The sequence below is a fragment of the Belonocnema kinseyi genome, chromosome 2 (assembly GCF_010883055.1).
Source record: "Belonocnema kinseyi isolate 2016_QV_RU_SX_M_011 chromosome 2, B_treatae_v1, whole genome shotgun sequence".
In the NCBI taxonomy this organism is placed as follows: domain Eukaryota; kingdom Metazoa; phylum Arthropoda; class Insecta; order Hymenoptera; family Cynipidae; genus Belonocnema; species Belonocnema kinseyi.
In genome coordinates, this window is record NC_046658.1 from 65,788,902 (window position 1) to 65,811,362 (window position 22,461).

The 22,461-nt window shown below is 27.4% G+C and overlaps 1 protein-coding gene across 2 annotated transcripts in view; it reads left to right on the forward strand.

The window, feature by feature from the left end:
• The window catches only part of LOC117167192 (endoplasmic reticulum metallopeptidase 1-like), a 32,237-nt gene that overhangs the window by 8,714 nt on the left and 1,062 nt on the right, over positions 1 to 22,461 (forward strand). For both annotated transcript variants that reach the window (XM_033351918.1, XM_033351917.1), the window contains exons 6-13: positions 1,791 to 2,096; positions 2,176 to 2,405; positions 2,498 to 2,678; positions 7,981 to 8,165; positions 8,270 to 8,425; positions 11,966 to 12,171; positions 15,864 to 15,976; positions 16,055 to 16,230. In XM_033351918.1, coding sequence (XP_033207809.1) covers positions 1,791 to 2,096; positions 2,176 to 2,405; positions 2,498 to 2,678; positions 7,981 to 8,165; positions 8,270 to 8,425; positions 11,966 to 12,171; positions 15,864 to 15,976; positions 16,055 to 16,230 — 1,553 coding nt within the window. The remainder of the gene's footprint in view (positions 1 to 1,790; positions 2,097 to 2,175; positions 2,406 to 2,497; positions 2,679 to 7,980; positions 8,166 to 8,269; positions 8,426 to 11,965; positions 12,172 to 15,863; positions 15,977 to 16,054; positions 16,231 to 22,461) is intronic.

Consider the following 22,461-nt stretch of genomic DNA (forward strand, 5'->3'; position numbering starts at 1 on the left):
TATTTTATTTACAAAAAAAGTTCTTAGGTTCAAAAAAACATTCAGTGAACTGTAAAACTGTGGTCGGTAATATAGGTATTTAGCTGTGTCACATGCCCTTAAATTCATCAGATCGTTTGAATTTTTCTAAAAATCTACCTGAAATATTTGTGAAATAATTGACATTTTTGTTAAATCTTCTTAATCTATTCTAAATCTTTGTGAAAATTTTGAAATCTTTGTCAAATATTTAAAATATTCGAAATTTTTGTCGAATATTTGAAGTATTTGGAAATATTTGTGAAGTTCTTGAAATCTTTGATAAATCATTGAATTCCGTGAAATCTTTTAAGTCTATACGAAATCTTTGCGAAATATTTCAAAGGTTTTATAATATTTTTGAAATGATTGAAATCGTTGGAAAATCATTGAAATCTTTGAAATCTTTGTGAAATCATTAAAAATCTTTATAAACTGTTTGTAAAAAAGTTTAAATTGTGGAAATCATTGGGAAATCATTGTTGTCTGTGAAATCTTATAAATCTATCTGCAAAATCTTTACAATTTTTGTGATACCTTTGAGAAATGATTGCAATCTTTGTCAAATATTTGGAAATCTTTGCGAAATATTTCAAATATTTTATAAATATTTTATCATATTTTTGAAATGATTGAAATCTTTTAAATCTATCCGAAATATTTGAAATCTTTCTGAAATATTTGGAAAATCATTGAAATTTTTATAAAATATTAAAAATATTTCGTATGCTTAATAAATTGTTGAAATTTTTGGGAAATCAATTAAATTTTGTGTGAAATCTTCTGAAACTATCAGAAATCTTAGAAATCTGTGAGAAATGCTTAGAAAATAATTAAAATCTTTGTAAAATATGTGAAATATTTTTCAAATATTTGTTAATATTTGTGAAATTCTTTAAATCTTTGCGAAATCTTTAAAAAATAATTGAAATATTTGTGAAATTATTGGGAAATCATGTATCCCTTTCTTAAAATATTTTAAATCTATCCGAAATCTTTTTGAACCCTTTGCGAAATATTTGGAACATTTTGAAATATTTGGTAAAACGTGTAAAAACGATTGAAATCTATTAAAAATCATTGAATTCTTGGTGAAATCATTTAAGGCCATCCGAAATATTTGCGACATTTTTTGAAATTTTGGGAAATGATTCCAATCTTTTTGACAACTTTCCAATATTTCAAATATTTCCAAAATATTTATATTATAAAAAATATAATCTTATATAAATATTATCTTGTCTTTGTAATATCTTTCGGAAATCTTTAAAAATCTTTGCGAAACATTTGAAATATTTGGTAATATTTGTGAAGTTATTGAAATCTTTGTGAGATCTTTGGCAATATGAATTTTATACTATTTAGTAGTATTTAGTATCTATTATAATATTATTATATCATGTACAAATCGTGCCATTCAATATTATAAGGATATTCTCCAGCCCCCATTTAGAGAAAAAAGGCTCGGCGGCTTCTGGTACCTAGGGGTGACTTAATTTTAGCCTAACAAGGAGAGGTCTAGACATGTGCGTCGCGATTCGATTGGGGCTTTACAGGGTGAAAGTACATCAAAATCCATTAGGTCCGTATTTGTCTTTTGACCCAACGGGCTTTTAGTTTCCGACATAACGAGGTTTGAGTATTTGCGCTCAAGTGCTGGACTCAAAGTTCCAGTTTAATCGGCGACGCATATCTCACGACCTCTTCTTGTAAGCAGTTGTTACTGGATTTTAAGTAGATAAAATTTGTATTATGCAATTAAATTATTCCAGGTCTCGATTTCGCTTGGTCGACGAATGGTTATGTCTACCACACGCGTTTTGACACTGTCAACCAAATACCATTGGGTTCTCTTCAGAGAACTGGAGATAATATTCTCGCTTTGTCTCGTGGAATAGCTTCGAGTCCCTATTTACCTGCCTCTGATTCTCAAAGATCGGACGGAAGTCTCGTTTTCTTCGATTTTCTGGGCGCATTTGTTATTCGATGGCCACTATATGTGGCGACTATTGTAAATGTTCTTGGTATTTTAATAGGGATTTATTCCATTTTTCTAAACATGGAATACGCAAGAAAAGGTCTGATGATTATTTCTAAAGTTTAATAATTTGTTCTTTGTTTATTGAATGTTTAATCAAAGTAGCATTCACTTGACAGAGGTAAAAAGCTCAATGTACGTAAGGCAACTAATGATGTGCGTCGCAACTGTGATATGTTCTTGGCTTATTTTGATGATCTCAGCTTCGATGATAGCCTTGGTATTAACAAAACTAGGAAAAGTCATGAGCTGGTATGCGAGACCAGCTTGGTTATTTTTCCTTTACGTTTGCCCCACCGCCACTATTTCGATGTGTTTTCTACTTTATATGGGGAAAAGACAACGACGGGTTAGTTCAGTAGCTTTAATATAGATTTCCGTCTAAGTTCTGACTATAATTTTTATTTAAATTGTGAATTTATTTTTTAATTTAATTTTTAGGATATTGCTTCTCCTTGGGTTTTGTATCAACTATACTGTGATGCTTACAGTATAATTTGGATGTCAGTCCTATTTTTATGCATAATACTGGAAATTCGTTCAGGTTTTATACCCTTGCATTGGGTAATATTTCCAGCGATTGGAAATGTAATACGATACAATTTTCTTGATAAGTGGAGAGGTAAGCAAATTAATTTATCGTAATTTAAGATTCTCATTTACAGCAGAGTAAATGAGTGTGCTGTAGCCGCCGGAAACCGTAATCCCGCTTTGAATTTAATTTGTAACCAGCCATTATACTCACGACACTATTTGACACTTTTCTTAGGCAATTCTACTTTTTTGCTACTGTTTCGAAAAAGTGCGCACAATTAAAAAAGATTTGAATAAAATATTTCAAACTAGAAATCCTTCTCAATGAGTAAGAAATCAAATGGAAAAGACTCGAGTTTGGAAAAGAATAAAGTTAAAATTGAATGGAACAGAAAATAATAATTTTTCGACTTTCTAAGAAATTATATTGACAAATAACACTAAATAGTTTAAACAAAGGTTGTGATTTTAGTCTAAATGATATTTGATTAATTTTGAGTTGAAATTTGTTTAGTTTCTAAAAACTAAAAAAGATGAATTTTTAACCACAAATAGAGTACTTGAATTTGTATTTTAGTGATTTAATTTTCAATAAAAAGATACAATTTTCTATAATATAGTTCAATTTTGTACCAAATAGTTCAATTTTGTACCACACTGTTGAATTTTCATACCAAAAAGACGAATTTTCTACACAAAAGTTGAATTTTTAACCTAAGAATATAAATTTTCACCAGAAAGGTTCATTTTCAACCAATTGGTTCAATCTTCAACAAAATAGTTAAATTTTAAGTTAAAAAATTAATTTCGAAGAAAACAAACGAATTTTCAACTAAAACTATGAATCTTCAGACAAAAAAATAAACTTTTAAGAAAGTATTTCTACGCTCGATCAAGGGTTTGAATGTTCAGCCTAAAAAGATGAATTTTCAACAAAAAATTGAATAGTTGATGTTACAAAAAAAGAGATTTTTGCTTTAAATACAAAACAGTTGAATTTATCCAATAAACCTAATTTAAAAAAAGGTATCAGCTTAAACAGATTCATTTTCACCAAACAGTATAAGCCTCCTACAAAATAGTTGAATTTTCAACCAAATAGTTAAATGGTTAAATAGTTTCCAAGAAGATTAATTTTCTACCAAAAGGACAACTTTTCAACAAATTACATAAATTTTCAACTTAATATTTTGAAGAATGGATGTCATTTCAGTCTAAATTTTATTTGAATAATTTTTAGTTTGAATTTTGTTGGTTACTAAAATTTTCTAATTAAACAGTTGAGTTTTTAAATTGAAGTAGATTAATTTTTAAACTAAAGTAGTGTAGTGAAATTAATTAAATTTTATTTATTTTGAATACAAAAAAAACTGTTCTACATAATGAATTCAATTTTGTACAAAATAGTTGAATGTTATACAAAATTCTTGAACTTTCATGTTGAAAAAACGAATTTTCTACAAAACAGTTGAATTTTTAACCCGAGAATATGAATTTTCACCAAAAAGGTTCATTTTCAATCAATTAGTTGAATAATAAACAAATAGTTCAAGTGTAAGTTAAAAAAATTAATTTTGAACAGAACAAAACAAAAAAAAAACGAATTCTCGGCTAAAATTATCAAACTTGAGCCAAATAATGAACCTATTTAATAAAGTAGTTGAACTTTCAAACAAGGAATTGAATTGTTAACCTAAAAAGATTAATTTTCAACGAAAAATGTAATACTTGATATTAAAATAAAAAAATATTTTAATTTGAAATAAAAAAAAGTTGGACTTAACCAACAAAATCAATTTATAATAAAATAATAGATTTTATGCTTTCACGATGATTCATTTTGATAAAAAGAGATATTTCGGGTTTCACTAAAAATTTCACTACATATATAGTTCAAAATTGAATTATTTTTTTGAAAATTCAACAATCTTGTGAAAAAAACGTACTTCTTGGTTCGAAATTTAATTGCTAAAATTTATTTTTTTGGATAGAAAATTCAACAATTTGATTGAATTTCTCTTTCTTTCTTCACTAAAAATGTATATGTTTTGATATTTTAACTATTTTGTATGTAGAAGACTCATTTTTTTAGTTTGAGAATTTATCACTTTCTGCAGAAACTTCACTTATTTTGTTTAAAGATGCAACTGTCTGATCCAAAATTCATCTTTTTTAATTAAAGATGAACTTTTTTTGTAGAAAATCGTATTGTCGGCTAGAAAATTTAACAAAAAATGGTATTTTGTTAAGCAATCTTCTTTTTGGTAGAATATCAATTTTTCGGTTAAAATCCAACTGTTTGGTGAAAAAGAATCTGTCTGAGTTGAGGATACAAATATTTTATTATAAATTGATAAAAAGAGATATTTCGGGTTTCACTCGTGTAAATAACTACGAATTGTTTTCAGGGCTGACCTGAAACTGAGGTATCAGGTCATGTTGTTCTTAGGTATACTCTCTACGATGCCTGTGATTGGCCAGAGCGCCCCACCGTGGGGACTGGTCGAACTTCATTGGCCAATCAATTTTTTTTTTTATTTCTTATTTTTCTTTTTAATCCGGGAGAACGGAAAGCCAAATCGGATTGGTATTATATCCATTGTCCCTATTGATGTATTAGGGTGTTTTAAGATTTCGATTGCTTCTCTATGTTTTCTTGGAAATTTGTTGTGGGTTTTTGCAATGACTCTTGTTTCATCAAATAAAATGTTATGTCCTGTTTCGATATGATGTTCAGCTAGTGCTGATTGCGTGAAATGTTTTAGCCTGACTTTACTTTCATGTTCCTTAATACGCTGGCTCACGGCTCTCCCGGTTTCTCCAATACAGACTTTGCCACAAGAACAAGGGACTTTATACACTCCTGTATTACTGAGGGGTGCCTTTTTATCTTTAGGGTTATTTAGTAGTTGTCCTATTTTCGCAGGTGGTTTAAATATGGTTTGGATGTTGTGCTTGTTGAGAATTCTTCCTATTTGTTCTGAGACACTTTGGATGTAAGGCAGAGTGGTGGTACATTTTTCTCTCTCTTTCTTTCGTAAGTTGTGTTGACTTGCTTTTTTAAGTGTGTTTTCGTATTGCTTTATCAATTTGTTTGTTTGTGTAGTCGTTCTGTATTAGGATTTGTTTAACGTTTTGTAATTCCTTTTGTAAGTTATCTTTGTCTGTTATGGAGACAGCTCTGTATACAAGGGAGCTGATGACCGATTGTTTTTGAGATGGGTGATGGTGGAAGGAGGCATGTAGGTATCTGTTTGTATGCGTGGGTTTTCTGTCAACTTCATGTCCTAATGTGTTATCAGATTTTTTGTAAACTAATACGTCCAAGAAAGGCAATTTTCCGTTTTGTTCTATTTCCATGGTGAACTGGATATTAGGATGTAATTGATTGATAAAATCGAAAAACTTATTTAGTTCATCTCGCCCATGTCGCCAGATGACAAATGTGTCATCAACGTAACGGAACCAGAATTCTGGTTTAAGATTGGCTTGTTTAAAGATTTTAGTTTCTAGATGTTGCATAAAGACATTGGATATTACAGGTGAGATTAGGGATCCCATTGCTGCCCCTGAGCATTAAATCTTTCACAAACTTCCCTTCCGAGCTCGTACCTTTGATAGGACTCTGTCTCAATAGCACTTACTTCTCGTTCAATAACCAATTCTACAAACAAACCTCAGGGGCAGCAATGGGATCCCCAATCTCACCTGTAATATCTAATGTCTTTATGCAACATCTAGAAACTAAAATCTTTAAACAAGCCAAACTTAAACCAGAATTCTGGTTCCGTTACGTTGATGACACATTTGTCATCTGGCGACATGGGCGAGATGAACTAAATAAGTTTTTCGATTTTATCAATCAATTACATCCTAATATCCAGTTCACCATGGAAATAGAACAAAACGGAAAATTGCCTTTCTTGGACGTATTAGTTTACAAAAAATCTGATAATACATTAGGACATGCAGTTTACAGAAGACACACTCAAAAAAGCAAGTCAACACAACCTGCGAAAGAAAGGGAGAGAAAAATGATCACCACCCTACCCTACATCCAAGGTGTCACAGAAAAAATAGGAAGAACTTTCAACAAACACAACATCCAAACCATATTTAAACCTCCTGCGAAAATAGGACAACTACTAAATAACCCTAAAGATAAAAAGGCACACCTCAGTGATACAGGAGTATATAAAGTCCCTTATTCTTGTGGCAAAATCTATATTGGAGAAACCGAGAGAGCGGTGAGCCAGCGTATTAAGGAACATGAGAGTAAAATTAGGCTAAAACATTTCACGCAATCAGCACTAGCTGTACTTCATGTCGAAACAGGACATAATATTTTATTTGATAAAACAAGAGTCATTGCAAAAACCAGTCCCCACGGTGTGGGCTCTCTGGCCAATCACAGGCATCGTAGAGAGTATACCTAAGAACAACATGACCTGATACCTCAGTTTCAGGTCAGCCCTGAAGATGTGAACTGCAATGTTCACGAAACGTCGGCAAACAATTCGTAGTTATTTACACGAGTGAAACCCGAAATATCTCTTTTTATCAATTTATAATAAAATATTTGTATCCTCAACTCAGACAGATTCTTTTTCACCAAACAGTTGGATTTTAACCGAAAAATTGATATTCTACCAAAAAGAAGATTGCTTAACAAAATAAATCAATTTTCAATCAAATAGGTAATTTTTCTACCAAATTGTTAAATTTTCTAGCCGAAAATACGATTTTCTACAAAAAAAGTTAATCTTTAATTAAAAAAGATGAATTTTGGATCAGACAGTTGAATTTTTAACCAAAATAAGTGAAGTTTCTGCAGAAAGTGATGAATTCTCAAACTAAAAAGATGAGTCTTCTACATACAAAATAGTTAAAATATCAAGAAATACACATTTTTTAGTGAAGAAAGAAAGAGAAATTCCATCAAATTGTTGAATTTTCTATCCAAAAAAATCAATTTTTAGCAATGCAATTATATTTTGAACCAAGAAGTACGTTTTTTTAACAAGATTGTTGAATTTTCAACGAAGTAATTCAATTTTGAACAATATATGTAGTAAATTTTTTTAATAAAATAGATAAATTCTTAACTAAAGAGTAACATTTCAAATGAACATGGAATTAAATATTAGGTTAGAAAACGGGAACTTTTGCTTTTGCTTAAAAAATAAAGTTAATTTTTTGATTCCGGACTATATTCGGAATGCACATAAGTTCTCAGTGCTTGACAAAATTTTATGTCACTATTTTGACACTATTTTTTCAAATTTACGACAGCTTTTTACACTATTTTCGATCTCTGAATTGAAACCGTAGCCTGTGTGAATCACAAGAGGAATTTTGATTATATTTTTATTTTGCTTTCTATCCTGCAGGTTGGAAATGGCTGTGCTTTGAAATGGGAATATTATGTGTACCGTATGTACAGACGTTTTATTTAACTCTCGGTGCACTTTATTTATTTGTACCAATAATGGGACGAGCTGGTGCTGGAATCAACTCTGAAGTCGTGATTGCTAACATGGTTTCTCTGGCCTTCTGCCTATTATTGAGCTACGTGGTAATGTCAATTTATTCATAATTTAACTTAGACATTTTATAGATCTATGGTACACATGATTTAATTTACGAAATAATATTTGGAATAATTCAATTGCATTTCAGATTCCAATAGTTCTTTTGATAAGAAATGCAGAAAGAGTTCTTAGCGTTCTAATTGGAATATTTTTACTATCGATTGGAATATTAATTTTGACACCTCTTGGATTCCCGTATAGTGGAGATCCAATGTCACCAGCGGCTCAGCGATTTATGATTATGGTAAAGTATACATCCTCTTTTTATCCAGAATTCTATCTTATTTACGCGCGATATTATTTTCAACCAAAAAAATTAATTGTCAAGCAAGAAAATTAATTTTTAATCAAAGTGTTTAAACTTTCTACTGAGAAATTAATTTTTTATTACAAAAAGATCAATTCTGAACGAAAAATGAGTGGAATTTTCAACTAAGAAATATTTTTTAGTCAAGTGACTTGATACTTGAATTTTCAACTAAAAATGATCAATTTTCAACCAAGAATAGAATAGTTAAATTTTCACTTGAAAAATTAATTTCAAACAAAAAATCCAAATGAATTTTCATAATAAAGTAGTAGAAATGAAATGTAAGGACCTTAAGTAAAGTAAGGTAGGTAAGGTACCTTAACCAAACAATGTTTAAATTCTAAATAAATAACGGCTTAATTCATTATCACACATTTTCAGCAAATAAATAAATTTTCAACCATATAGTTGAATTTTCAACTAATAAAGCGAAATTTGTAACCAACAATGGAATAGTTGAATTTTTCGTTAAAAAAAAGTTCCAATCAAATAGATGAATCTACAACCAAAATCATGATTTTTCAATGAAAGTAGTTCAATTCTCAACCAAGTAATAAATTATTGATCAAAAAAGATCAACTTTTTACCAAAAAGATGAATTTTACCACTAAAAAGATGAAATTGTCAACAAAATGGTTTAATTTTAAACCAACTAGATGAATTTAAAATAAAATTCTAAAATAAAAACGATAAATTTCTAACAAAAAATATAATCGTAACATTTTCAGTTAAAAAATTAATTTCTAACAACAACAAAAAACGATTTTTTGATAAAATAGTTAAATTTTTAACTAAAATTATTAACTTTACACTAAAATCATGAATTTACCAACATAAATATGAATGTTTAACAAAGTAGTTCAAGTTTCAGCAAGGTACTTGAAATTTTAACCAATACAAGAGAAATCTAAACGGAAAATGTAATAGTTAATATTTCGTTGAAAACCTTTTTAATTTTGAATAAAAAACAGTTTAATTAAAAAGAAAAAACAACTTTCAACCGAAAGGATGAAATTTCTACAAAAATCGTGATTCTTTTACTACAAAAATGAATTTTTAACAAATTAGTTTTAATTTCAACTAAGTAATTGAATTTTTAACAAAAAGATTCATTTTTTATAAGAAATATAATAGTTGATATTTTAACCAACAAATCTTTCATTTTTAAATAAAAAATAGTTTAATTCAACCAAAGAAGATAAATTTTGAACAAAATAGTTGAATTTTCAAACGAGGAAGCATTTTCCGTAAATAAAGAAAAAGAATGTCAACCAAATGCTTCCATTTTCAAGCCAAAAAGATTTTATTACAAAACTTTTAATTAAAAAACTTTTTAATTAAAAAATATGAAATAATAAAAAATTGTTTATGATAGTAAATCCTCCTTTATATCTAAAACTTTTCTTTTTGAAAGTAACCAGTTTTCGGTATATAACGCCAAAATAACATGAAACTGTTCAAAAATTGTGAATCTTTTTTGAAATGAAAAAAAAAAGTTTGGTTTCAATTTTTGTTTGAAATAACCAATTTTCTGTGAAAAATGTGAGTACAGCTTAAAACTATTAGAAAATTGAAAAAGTTGAAAAACGTAAAAAAAAAATTGAAAAAATTGTAATCTTTGAAATATAATAATTTTTAGATTAAAAATACCCAATTAGAACGTACGATGCTACCATAACCTAAAATTGCAGAAAATTTGGAGCCTTGGTGATGATTTCTGCTTAAAAATGTTAATTTACCGTGAAAAAACTAACACATTTTCAAGTCTTTTTCCAAACTATGTGATTTTGTAATACATTTTTTTAAAATACTAATTTTTAGCGAAAAGCACTAACATTATCACATTTTTAATGTGTAGATTTGATTTAAAAAATTTAAAGTTGAGCATATGAAACAACTTTAAGTAATGAAAAAACTGATCAGGTTTTCAACGAGAATGATTGCGAGATTTCGGAGACACTTTTTTGATACAGGATAAATTTAATTTATTTCAAAAATAAAGTTCAAGGTTTAACCAACAACAAGATATCTTTATTTTTGTGCCTTCAGGTTAAAATTGATCAAGAAATAATATTATAGAGATAAATAATATTCGAAAGTCACATAAAAAAATCGAAATTCTTTCAAACGTATTTAAAATTTAGTAATTATAAAATGTGTAGACAATTAAATCCTAGCTTGTGTAGGTCTTATTTTTCCTTTTCCCAATCGAAAATATTATTTATTAATAAAAACACTATTATTTTTTTTTAAATTCCGCAACTATGGACGAAATTAAATAAATAATATACAAGTTAGTGACATTGTAAGAAATTTGATTTAATTCTCCCATGAGATAAATAATTTCACGGATAAACCATGATCTGAAAACATCGAGATACGACATGATACTCAAATATTATCAATTAGACGATTGGAAAATGTTTATATACAGATTTAATTATATCGTCGAGTAAGCTACAGAAAAAAATTTGAATTCAGAATGAAAGTTTCAATTAATATAAAAATGCTCAGGTGGTACGTGTTATCAATATTTAACATTTCAGTTTGTAAATGCATTCAATTTCTTTTATAATTTAAATTAAAAATTATTGTTTGCATTTAATTGAATATATTACATTCGATGAATTCTCTTTTAAGTCAGAGTCTTATATTCTGAAAAGTGTTTCCTAATTTATGATTTATTTTTAAAATAAGAGGTAATTTTATGTTTTTAATGCTCTGAGTCTTTCAGATTAACCTTTTATATATGGGAAAAATACTGTAATGTCAAATTTACTATGTTCCTTTAACCACTTTTATTTTTTATTGTTTTTACCCGTGTTATTGTAGATTGCATTGATACTTTGCCTACGTTTTTTATAATGCTATTTATTAACGACAATGGGTATATAATTATTAAATTTTAAAGTTTTTAAATTAAATTTACACCGTTTTTTTCTGAAATTAAAATCACTGTGTTTTAGAGCCTTAATAATGAGTCCTTTTATGAAGCCAATCTTTCGACTGAATTCATTATGTGAATTATAGGTAATACAATTGGCCAGACCATGTCTGTTTCCTAAACCAATCTGTAACTATGTTACCTTCGTGTGTTTTTTTAAAATGGAAATATCTAAAAGAATTATAGTTTCATTATTTTCAATTTCTTGTGTGAGCTTTAAAGAGTCCCCCATGTTGTTAAATGCACCTACACAAACAATTATTTAATTTTCCTCCAATTTGGTAATGACTAAATTGTTAATACAAAGTTCGACAAAATTTCAATTCTTTTAAATTTTGAGTTTAAAATATTATTGATCTCTGAATAATATTATTTTTTGATAAATTTTAACCTGAAGAGGGTACAGAAATGTTGCCGAAACGTTTTTGTAACCGCATTTGTATAATAAATGATCGTATGGCCGATTATATGAACTTGAAATTATATCAAATTTCAAAGTTGGATAAATTTATTTTATTTAATTGTTACAGCACACCCAAAGGCAATATTACAATGCAAATGGAACTCTGCGATATTCAGGGACTGGCTATTGGATAGTCGACCTGGACATGAATAGTCCTCATAGTGTAGAAGCTTTCGTACCTGAAATAGGTGCTGCGTCGCCAACTATTAAAGACTGCAAGGAAGAATTATATTGCGGATTACCTTACCTTTTACCAGTCACAACATTCTTGTGGTAAAATATTAATTTTTTTAAAATTCAGGATGTCTACCCTACCTGGGAAACCTGGAAATCCTGGAATTTTCAGGGAATTTTCATGTACCTGGAAACATCTGGAAATTTCAGGGATTTTTTTTTTAAGTCAGGGGTTTTTTCGAAGCGTGGTCATGTTTTAAAAATTCCAATATAAAATTGAATAGCAATAATGCTTAATTTTTAAAAGTAGCTTTATATTCCTGTATTGAACTATTTTGTTCAAAATTAGTTTTTTTTAATTTGAAATTAATTTTTTCAGCTAAAAATTTAACTATTCTATTTTTAGTTCAAAATTTATCATTTTCAGTTGAAAATTGAAGTATCTAGTTGTACATTCATGCATTTTGGTAAAAAATTCATTCTTATTGTTAGAAAACTTATTTTCTTGGTTAAAAATTCATCTTCTAGCTTAAAAATTCAACAGTTTTTTTTGCTATTTTGTCTCTCTCTTGACTCAAAATTTGTTCTTAGTTGGAAATTCATCTCATGTTAAAAAGTCGTTTTTGGGTTGAATTTATCTGTTCTTTTTATATTAAAAATTAACAGCTTTCTTTGTTGAATTATCAACTACTACATTTTTCGTTCAGATTTCTTCGTTTTTGGAATTTAAATGTAATTAATTGATTAAAAGTTAAACTAATTTGCTAAAAATGAATTTTGTTGTTGTTAGAAAATGATAATTTTCTGGGTTAAAATTTATCTAATCCAGTTGAGGATTTATCATTGAAGTTGAAAATTCATGGGTTGAACTCATTTGTTTAGATCAAGATTTAACTATTGGCTTGAAAATAGATTTTTTTTTCTTTATTGAAAACTTATATATTTGAATGAGAATTCATGTATTTTGGTGAAAAGTAGTCTTTTCTGTAGAAAATTATTCGTATTCGTTGAAAATTAAAGTATTTCAATTAAATATTCGCCATTTTCTGAAAATTCATACTTTTGGCTGAAAGTAATACTACTTGGTTGAAAGAGAAAATTTGTTGTTGAAAATTCATCTTTTTAGTTTGAAATTAATCTATTTCAGTTGATGATTCATCGTTTTAGTTTCAAAAATCCATCACTTTGATTGTAAATTCCTTTTTTTCGCGTGGCAAATTAATTTGGGTTGAAAGCTGATCATTTTTAGGTTTAAATTCAACTATTTGGATAAAAAGTTATAATTTTTATTAAAAAATTTTAAAATTTGATTGACGATTCATGTATTTTGTTGAAAAATAGTATTTTTCGGTAAAAATTAATATGATTGAAAATTTAACTATTTGGCTAAAAATTCATCTATCTTGATGAAAATGTCATATTTTTACTTGAAAAGTTAGGAATTTAAAACAGTTTCAATAGAATTTAATATATTTCGCATATCAATTTTACCTATAGATGCACTGAATTTTAACTATAAAAAGATAAAATAATTTGAATTATTATCGAATTCATGGTTTTTAGGGACAAATTAAAGAAATTATCAATTATGTTTTAGTATTACTCAATTATTTGATTAATCGAAAGTGTTAATAAAGTAAAAATAATTTTGCTAAAAGTTAATTTCACTCTAAAAAAGTATCAAAATATAGAAAAGAAATATAAAGAAACTTTCGTTACATTCCTTTTTGTTTCTTTGGACACAAAACTTTTAAAAATGATAATTTTGACATTGTTCTTCCGTAGTTGAGTTATTTTTACTCATTTTCCATACTTAGCATATTTTACAGGTAAATTATATTGAGCTTACAGAAATAATTGCGAAATATCAGAAAAGGCCTCTTAATTTCGTTCGAATCTTTGATTCCGAGTCGATTATTTAAAAAAATGCGAAATATTTAAATGTCTCTATACCATGAAAACTTATATCTAGAAAAAACTTAAAATACCTAAAAAAAAGCCCAGAATTGTCAGGGAATTTGTTTTCAGGATTTGAGTAGACACCCGGCAATTAATATAAATACATTAAATAAATCTTATATATATACAATAGGCTGGTGCAAAATCATAATTGTTAAATTTTTTTTTATTGGAGGGTATGTCACCCCCCCCCCCCATTTTGTGAGATTGCCGGAAAAAAAGATCCCTCCAAGCTTGAGCCAAATCGGTTAATATTAAGACGTGCCGCAAAGGCCCTGAAAATCCCATAAGATTAACATGGGGAAATTTTGATTTTCGGAAAAATGGGATTCAGGTTTCTGGACTTAGACTTAGCTTGCGGGAGATATTAAGAATTCGTTGGGGATTCTTTAATCAATCATTTCCATTAAATTACTTTAAATTTTGATGCCTCCCCCCTTGTGGATTCCCAAAAATGCCCCAAAAACTGAAATTGATATTTTTGCCCGAAATTGACACATAAATGCTCTGTTTTTCTCTTTTTTGCCATAAATAATTTATTTTTTCTCAAGTGGAATGTTTTTAAGTATTTGTCAACTCATTAAAAATTGTTTAAACAATTTATTTTTGTTTAAATAATATTTTTTTCACTAACTCATTGAAAGGTAGATTTTTTATAGTTCATTGGACAATTGAACATTTTTAGAAATATTGACCTTCGTTTCAAGCATTTAGTATTTGTTTAAACAATTAGTTTTTATTTAATTGTAACTTTTTCTCAAAAAGAGGTATAAAACTCTAATTTAAAAAAATGAGTTAGCTTTTCTGCTTATTATTAAATATCTACGTCATTTAGATACTTTCAGAGGACCATCGAGTGTGTCTACGAGGGCGATTTAAAGGAAAAAAATTATAAAAATAATTTAGAACGACAAAATTGAATGTAATTTTCATAGAATGAAGTCTTACTAAAAAAAGAAACCTTTCATGACCAATGTAAAACATTTTATGAACAAATATTAGTTATTTAAAGCATTTGTTTGACGTTTAAATATTTAACAATAAGCGATATACTTAATTGAATGGAGAAAAAAATCAGATTTTTGAATCACAATTGCCACTAAAATGTTACATTAATATTTAATAAATTTATTAAACAGTAGGATAATGGTTTAGACCACAAATTTTGCTATTCACAATGACAAATTACCACAATAATTGCAGAAAAACAGAAATTTCAAACATTTATTTTCGAAAAAAATTGTTTAAAGAAACAAAATTTATTTTTAAAAATAAGAATTTATTACAAAATAAGGTACTCGTATCTACATGAGTGCAAGAAAAAATTATTTAAACAAAAAATAAATTGTTTAAACAATTGTTAATCAGTTGATAAATACTTAAAACCATTCCACTTGATAAACAAAAATAATTTATGGCAAAAAAGAGAAAAACAGCATTTATGTGTCAATTTTGGGCCAAAATGTCAATTTCAGTTTTTGGGGCATTTTGGGGCTTCACAAGGGGGGTGGGGGCATCAAAATTTAAAGTAATTTTTTGGAAATGATTGATAAGAGACTCCCCAACAAATTCTTAATGTCTGCCGCAAGCTAAGTTTAAATACAGAAACCTGAATCCCATTTTTTCGAAAACCAAAATTTCCCCATGTTAATCTTATGGGATTTTCAGGGCCTTTGCGGCACGTCTTAATATTAATCGATTTGGCTCAAACTTGGAGGGAATTTTTTTTCCGGCAATTTCACAATATGGGAAGGTGGCATGCCCTCTATTCGAAAGTCGGTTTTTTTGGACCACCCTAATATACAACGTGTTCATATTTTTCCCAAAATTAGGAAAACTAGTTGGATTCCAGGACCGGCGCCTTTGATAAATATGCCGACTAAACTTGACTTGCTAGAGAAAACTACAAAAGGAAATGCACTTATTTACACATTTAATGTCACGGGTAAAATTGCATTCTTAATTCTCTGTTCTTTTGTTTCACTGCAATATTTAAGAAATTAATTAATCAAATAATTTTCAGGGCCTGATCATATAAGTATGACTTTCTCTCCATATAAAGGAATTAAGCTGCGAAGTTGGTCAGTCTTGAAAGAAAAACCATTACTAGGGCCTAAATGGAACGAGAGAGACACTTATTTCATTTATTTCGCATGTGCCTCAAATTGTGTTCCCTTCACATTTTCTATGGAATTTATCGTAAGTGCTTCAATTTTTCTATCAGGGACAACTTTGTTTGTAAATAAATAGGCCTCCCAGTAAAGAGGATTAATTTACTATAAGTCCAGAGGTTTTCGAATTTTGTGGATTGATAAATGATTTTGCAAAAACAATAAAGCTCATTTGGCGAACCCCACCGAGGTCCAGAACATATGAAAAATCGTAAGCCTTTATAGCAATAGCTTGAAGGAAAAAATTGCGAAATGACTGCAAATTGGCAGGAAAGTTTTAAATATTATCTCGAAGAGCTATGCAAATTTGCAACCTTTTTTTAGTTGCATGGAAAATACCTTTGTTCTGTATGTAGAGCGTATAAATTTACATTTACAGCTTATTACTATTGCAAAAATTTCAAAAGTTTTAAAAACTGTTTGCCAATGCTTCAAATAATTTTCCGCATCTCATACTAATTTTGCAACCCCACAGCTCACAGGGAACCTTTTGAAATTAACAATAATTTAGATTTTACATTTTTTATGCGCCATGAAAAACTGCAAAATTTTTGCAAATTGAGCAAACCAGTTTAATAATTTTTTCTAATGTTATTGTAAATTTGCTTAGGAAGAGTATTGTCATATTTTCAATTAGAGATTATTATTTTTAGCAAAGTTTCGAATCTGTACATCACTGTCCTTTATTTACTGTGAATATTCGATATCATAATACTTTGAATATCACTCATTCAAAATTCAGCTTTTACCGTGTCAATACAAAAAATATATATCACAGTTTCTATTCGGAATGGTTAAACTGCGATACGCCACCTGGTGACAAAAATTCGAACTAGAAATAATAGACACGATTTTAAAGATGCATTTTAATTTGTGCACAAATGTATTTTAACAATTTTTTTCTGAAGTTTAAACTATTTATTGGATAATAAAAATAAATCTTTGTCGGAGACAAAGGGTTTTGGATGGAATTTAAATCTTATACAGTGAAAAACCACATTTTTTGACAAATATTTTTCTTAAAAAAAAACATTATTGTTCTCTTTATTGCGATTTTCAAAAGATTATAAACCTAAATGGACTTATTTTGAAGCAAAAATGAACTCAAAGTAAATTTTTATTAATTTATACATGAAATATTTACTATTTAAAAAACTGATCTTAAAGTTAGGTTAGAATTCGTATTTAAATTCCAGTCGTCTATTATTCGTATTATTGGCTTAATATGGATAAAATTTGTTGTTACATGCATTAATATAAAGTTTATTTAAGCTTAAAATACATTAAAACTCACATGAAATAATTGTATTTTTTTTTAAACCTATTTCACAAAAATGTGTTTTTTTCACTGTATAAGATGGAAATTCTATCGAAAACTATTTGTTTTTGATAAATATTTGTTTTTAGTATTCAGTGATTGTTTTATACTTCACAAAACTATCGTAAAACTACTTTTATGCAAAAATTAAAATACATGTTTAAAATTGTACCTACTCTTTCTAGTTCCATTTTTCGGCACCATGTGGCGAAATGGTAGACCACCATTCCCAATACGGTGCTCCGTGTTCTTTTCATTTATCATAAGCATCAATAAAAAAATATTTCATAGAATAAAAAATCTGGATTGAAGTTAAAAGGCTCGTTTAAAGAGTAAAAACCACACACTCACAAATCTTTGTTTCATTCAAATAAAGTTTGATTTTAAAAAATTGTGTATATCAATAGAACAAATTTTTTTGAATCAAAGATTTATTTGCTTGAGGATGTAATTACGTACAATCAATCTCAAAATTGCCTATCTTTAAAATTATTTATACAATCAACAAAAAAGATCTTATTAATTTCTGTAAATCTTGATGGAGGCTTCCAAGCAAAATTCAGAAAAATGATTCAGTTTAAAATTGTTTATTTAACAGTAGTTATTTAAAGGTTTAGTTTTTCCCTTTTCTCTAGGGAAAAGTTACATTTTTTATTTAATCCTAATTATCAAGGCCTCATTTTTATTCTTTGAAGGATCCTCTACAATTATATTTGGGCGGTGTTAATTACAATTTAAACTATGATTATTTATAACAATAATAACTATGATTTCTCAATTAATTTTCCTAAATAAAATCAACCCAAATAGAAATTTAGAGAATCCTTCGAAGAATGAAATGAGACCTTGGTGATTAGGATTAAATAAAAATTGTAACTTTTCCCTAAAGAGAAAGGAAAAACTAAATCTTTAAATAATTAGTGTTAAATAAAGAATTTTAACCTGAATTATTTTTTCCTGAAGTGTGCGTAGAAGCCGACATGAAAATTTGCAGAAATTAATAATAGATCTTTTTTTTCGATTTTATAAATAATTTTAAAGATAGAAAACTTTTGAGATTGATTGTACGCAGTGTACATCCTTAAATATAACAAATATTCTTCTGATCAAACATAAAAGATTAAATTTTGTTTAACTAAAATATTTTCTGAGTGTAACATATAGCTTAGAAATTAAGTCTTATCTCAAACCATTACAGATCTAAAATTAAGCCTATATTTTAAATTTCATCCGATCAGATCCGAGCAATGTTTTTTTTTAAATTATATTTGTGTTTGTTTTTAGTACATTATTCTAGGTAGGTCTCCTCTATATAATTAATAAATAAATTTTGCTTACTTAATCTGAAAAACTTAATAAATCTGACCTGATTAAACCGGTAAACGAGCTTGAAATTTAATTCGATTTAGAAAAAACCACCCTTTTGAAAGCGAGATAAGAATTGAGATCGAGTTAGTTAACCACCTTTCCACACCGAACAATTCTAGTTATATACACCGAAAATGGTATAAAAACAGAAAATAAAAAATTTCCATAAAATTATTCAAAATATAAAAAAAGAAATTCTATATTTATTCGTTCTATTAAACTTTCACATACTTTTAAGATAATTTCAGACTTAATCCAAATATCATTCTATGTTTCGAGAGATTCCATACCGTTCGAGATACGGCGTTACAAATTTGTAATAACATTAGAAAAAATTATTAAAATGGTTCGTCCAATTGGCAAAACTTTTGCAGTTTTTGATGTTGTATAAAAATGTCAAATCTTAATTATTATTAATTTAAAAAGTTTTCGTATGAGCTGTGGTGTTGGAAATTTGTAATTATATTAGAAAGAAAAGATTCAAACAGTTTATCCAATTTGAAAAACTTTCGCAATTTTTTATAGTGTATAAAAATGTAAAATCTATGATTGGTAATTCCAAAACGTTCCGTGTAAAGTATGGTATTGTGAAATTAGTATGTGATGCGGAAATTTATTTGAAGCATTTGCAAACTTTTTTTTTAATTTCGAAATTTTTTAATAGTGATTCTATGGAAATGAAAACTTATACGCTCTTCATACAGAAAAAAACCTATTTTCCGTAGTTTTATAAAGGTTGCAAATCTAATGAACCGGACTCACGCTTCTATTTCGATTTTAATAGTATAATGTCAATATTTGTTTGAAATTATCCTCTGTTGCTACTATTTTTTCCCCTTAAACCATTTTTTTTTACTTCGCGGATTTTGCTAAAATAACATTGATACGACTTAAAGTTTATAATTATATACGAGAAAATAGCCCCAAATGGCATTATATAAAAAAATTAATTAGAAATATTTTTTAATTCGTCTATTCAAATAATAAAAAATTAACTTATAAAAAAAGGAATAAATGAATATTTTAGTCGTACTGTTTCAAAGTATAAATTTCAAATGAAGCGTTCATAATTAAATGATCTTAGAAATTATTAATTTTAAAATCAATATGTTATAAATTAAACATTATTTGAATGCGAATTGCTGCAAGAATAACAAATAATAAACAATAGCAGTTCAAATTATAAATCTTTCCCAATTAATGAGATTTCAAAAAGAAAAGTCATAATGGAAAAGAAAAGTGAAAATTTCCAAATTATTAAAATTACTCCTAACTAAAAATAAAAACCTTGAAATTAATCAAATTTGTTAATTTATGAAACTTAAATTCAAAATAGGTGTGAACTATAAACTTGTCTCATTTTAATATAATGCTAGTTGACGAGTTAACCTTTTTAAATAGGAATACTTTAGATACGGATCAATCCTTCCATTGAAGAATTACTGGAAACTTATTTATTTTTAAAGAAAATTTTATTTTCTGCCTTATATTACTAATGCCAGCATAAATTTTAAATTTACAAAACTTTTTTGTGCTTGCTTATTTTTTCTAGTAACTTTCCGATCGTATTATGGTATGAAAATTGTACAAGGGACATATTCATTAAAAAAAGCTTGTAATTAAAATTAAATTAAAACTCTCAAAGCTGAAAATTTTTCCATTAAAATTAATTAAAAATGACCTGCAAATTAAAGTACTTAAAGTGGAACTTTTTTAAATTTTAAACTCTGAAAATTGAAACTTAATAATTTTTTATTCAAATGCTCAATAGTTGACACGTATAAAAGGGAAGCTCTCATCATTATGAACCATTTTTAATTAAATGTCGGTAAATTAGAAAATTTTAAGCTTTTAGAAACTGAATTATTAAAAGATTTCTAGTTAGAAATATAAGTCTATCTTATTATTGTCATCAATAACTTTCTAAATATTGGAAGTTATATTACTTTGAAGCAAAATTAATTTCAAAAACTTAAAACATTTAAATTAGAAGTTAAATCATTTTAATTTTAAGTCGTTTGAAATAAATATTTGTTCAATTGTTATTTATAGAAAAAATCTAAACATTTCAGTTACAAATAAAAAACTCAACAAAATTTAACAATTAAAATTCTAACGTTTATAGTTTAAGTTTAGCTTTCTGAAATTTTGCCGATTTAAAGCCTCTACTTGAAGCCACACAGTTTTTAATTTTTTGGTTGTACATATATGATTTTATGATTGCTGATTTTAAATTAACTGTCAAATATTGTCAAATATTTAAAAATTTCCTTCTTTAATTAAAATGAAATGTAGCCTGAAGCAATATTTGAAGATACGGCTTGAAATGGAATAAATACGTTTAATTATGAAACTGTCACTTCAAAATTTAGTTTTGAACAAATTTAGAATCTACTTGTAAATTAAATTAACCGTATTTTCCCGACTTCAACCATTTTCGGTCATTTTCTGTTCTAGTGGCAATTCTGTTTTAAAATAATTAGTTTTTGGGTAAAAAATTAAATTTAAAAAAGTTTCAAGAAATAAATTTTTCCAATAAATTGTTTTTATGAATATCGAAGTATTCTTTTGTTCTCACATTTTTAAATATAATTTTGTGTTCTTCAAATTTTACTTTTGCTTGTTATCATTAATTTTAGTATTTTGTATATTGTTTTCAATCAACGCATGTAAGGCGGAATTTGATCCAATTATTTTTTTTTTAATTTTGTTATACTTGTACCTGTACATACATCATAAAAGAAAACACAGAAAAGCGTTCATTCGAATCTGTGAAATTCGGGAATTCGGAAACAAAATTTTACTGGACACCCTGGACTTTGAAAAATTTTGAAAACAATTTCGAAATCACGTTTCTTGTACCAAACCTGATTTAAAAACATTTAATTAAGAATTGCTATGTGCCTAATAACTTAAAAAAGTTGATTGGTTTAACAATTAATTTTATTTGTGCAAATACAATTGGAAAAATCAATAGGGTTTTATGCTAGAAAGAAGAAAATTCAAGTTACTACATATTGTTTATTATTTTATGTAATTTTCTGTAAAAATAGCGAATTCTGTACCTTATGTACTATATCATTCTAGTCATTCAGAGGCTTGCGTTATTATTTATATTATAATTTTATTCTTTAAAAAATGCATGCCACTGTTTTGCTACCACTATTAAAAATTCAAAATGAAAAAAGTAAGATTTGAAGAACAAAATATTCTATTTGAAAATTTCACAAGAAAAGAACACTTTGATTTACATAAAAAAATAAAAACAATTCATTGGAAAAACGCATTTCTCCAAATTTGTAAAAATTCGATTTTTTACCCTAAAACTAATTTTTTTAAAGCAGGATTAATAATAGGATTGCGTCTAGAACGGAAAATGACCGGAAATGTTTGAAACCAGGAAAACCCGGTATCCGATTCTGTTAAAAACGAAATTTTAAAGTAACAGATGCATAATTAAATGTGTTTATTCCATTTCAAATCGAATGCTTAAATATTGCTTCATTCTAAATTTCTTTTTAATTAAAAAAGTACATTTTTCCATATTTAGCAATATTACGCCATCGTAGACAC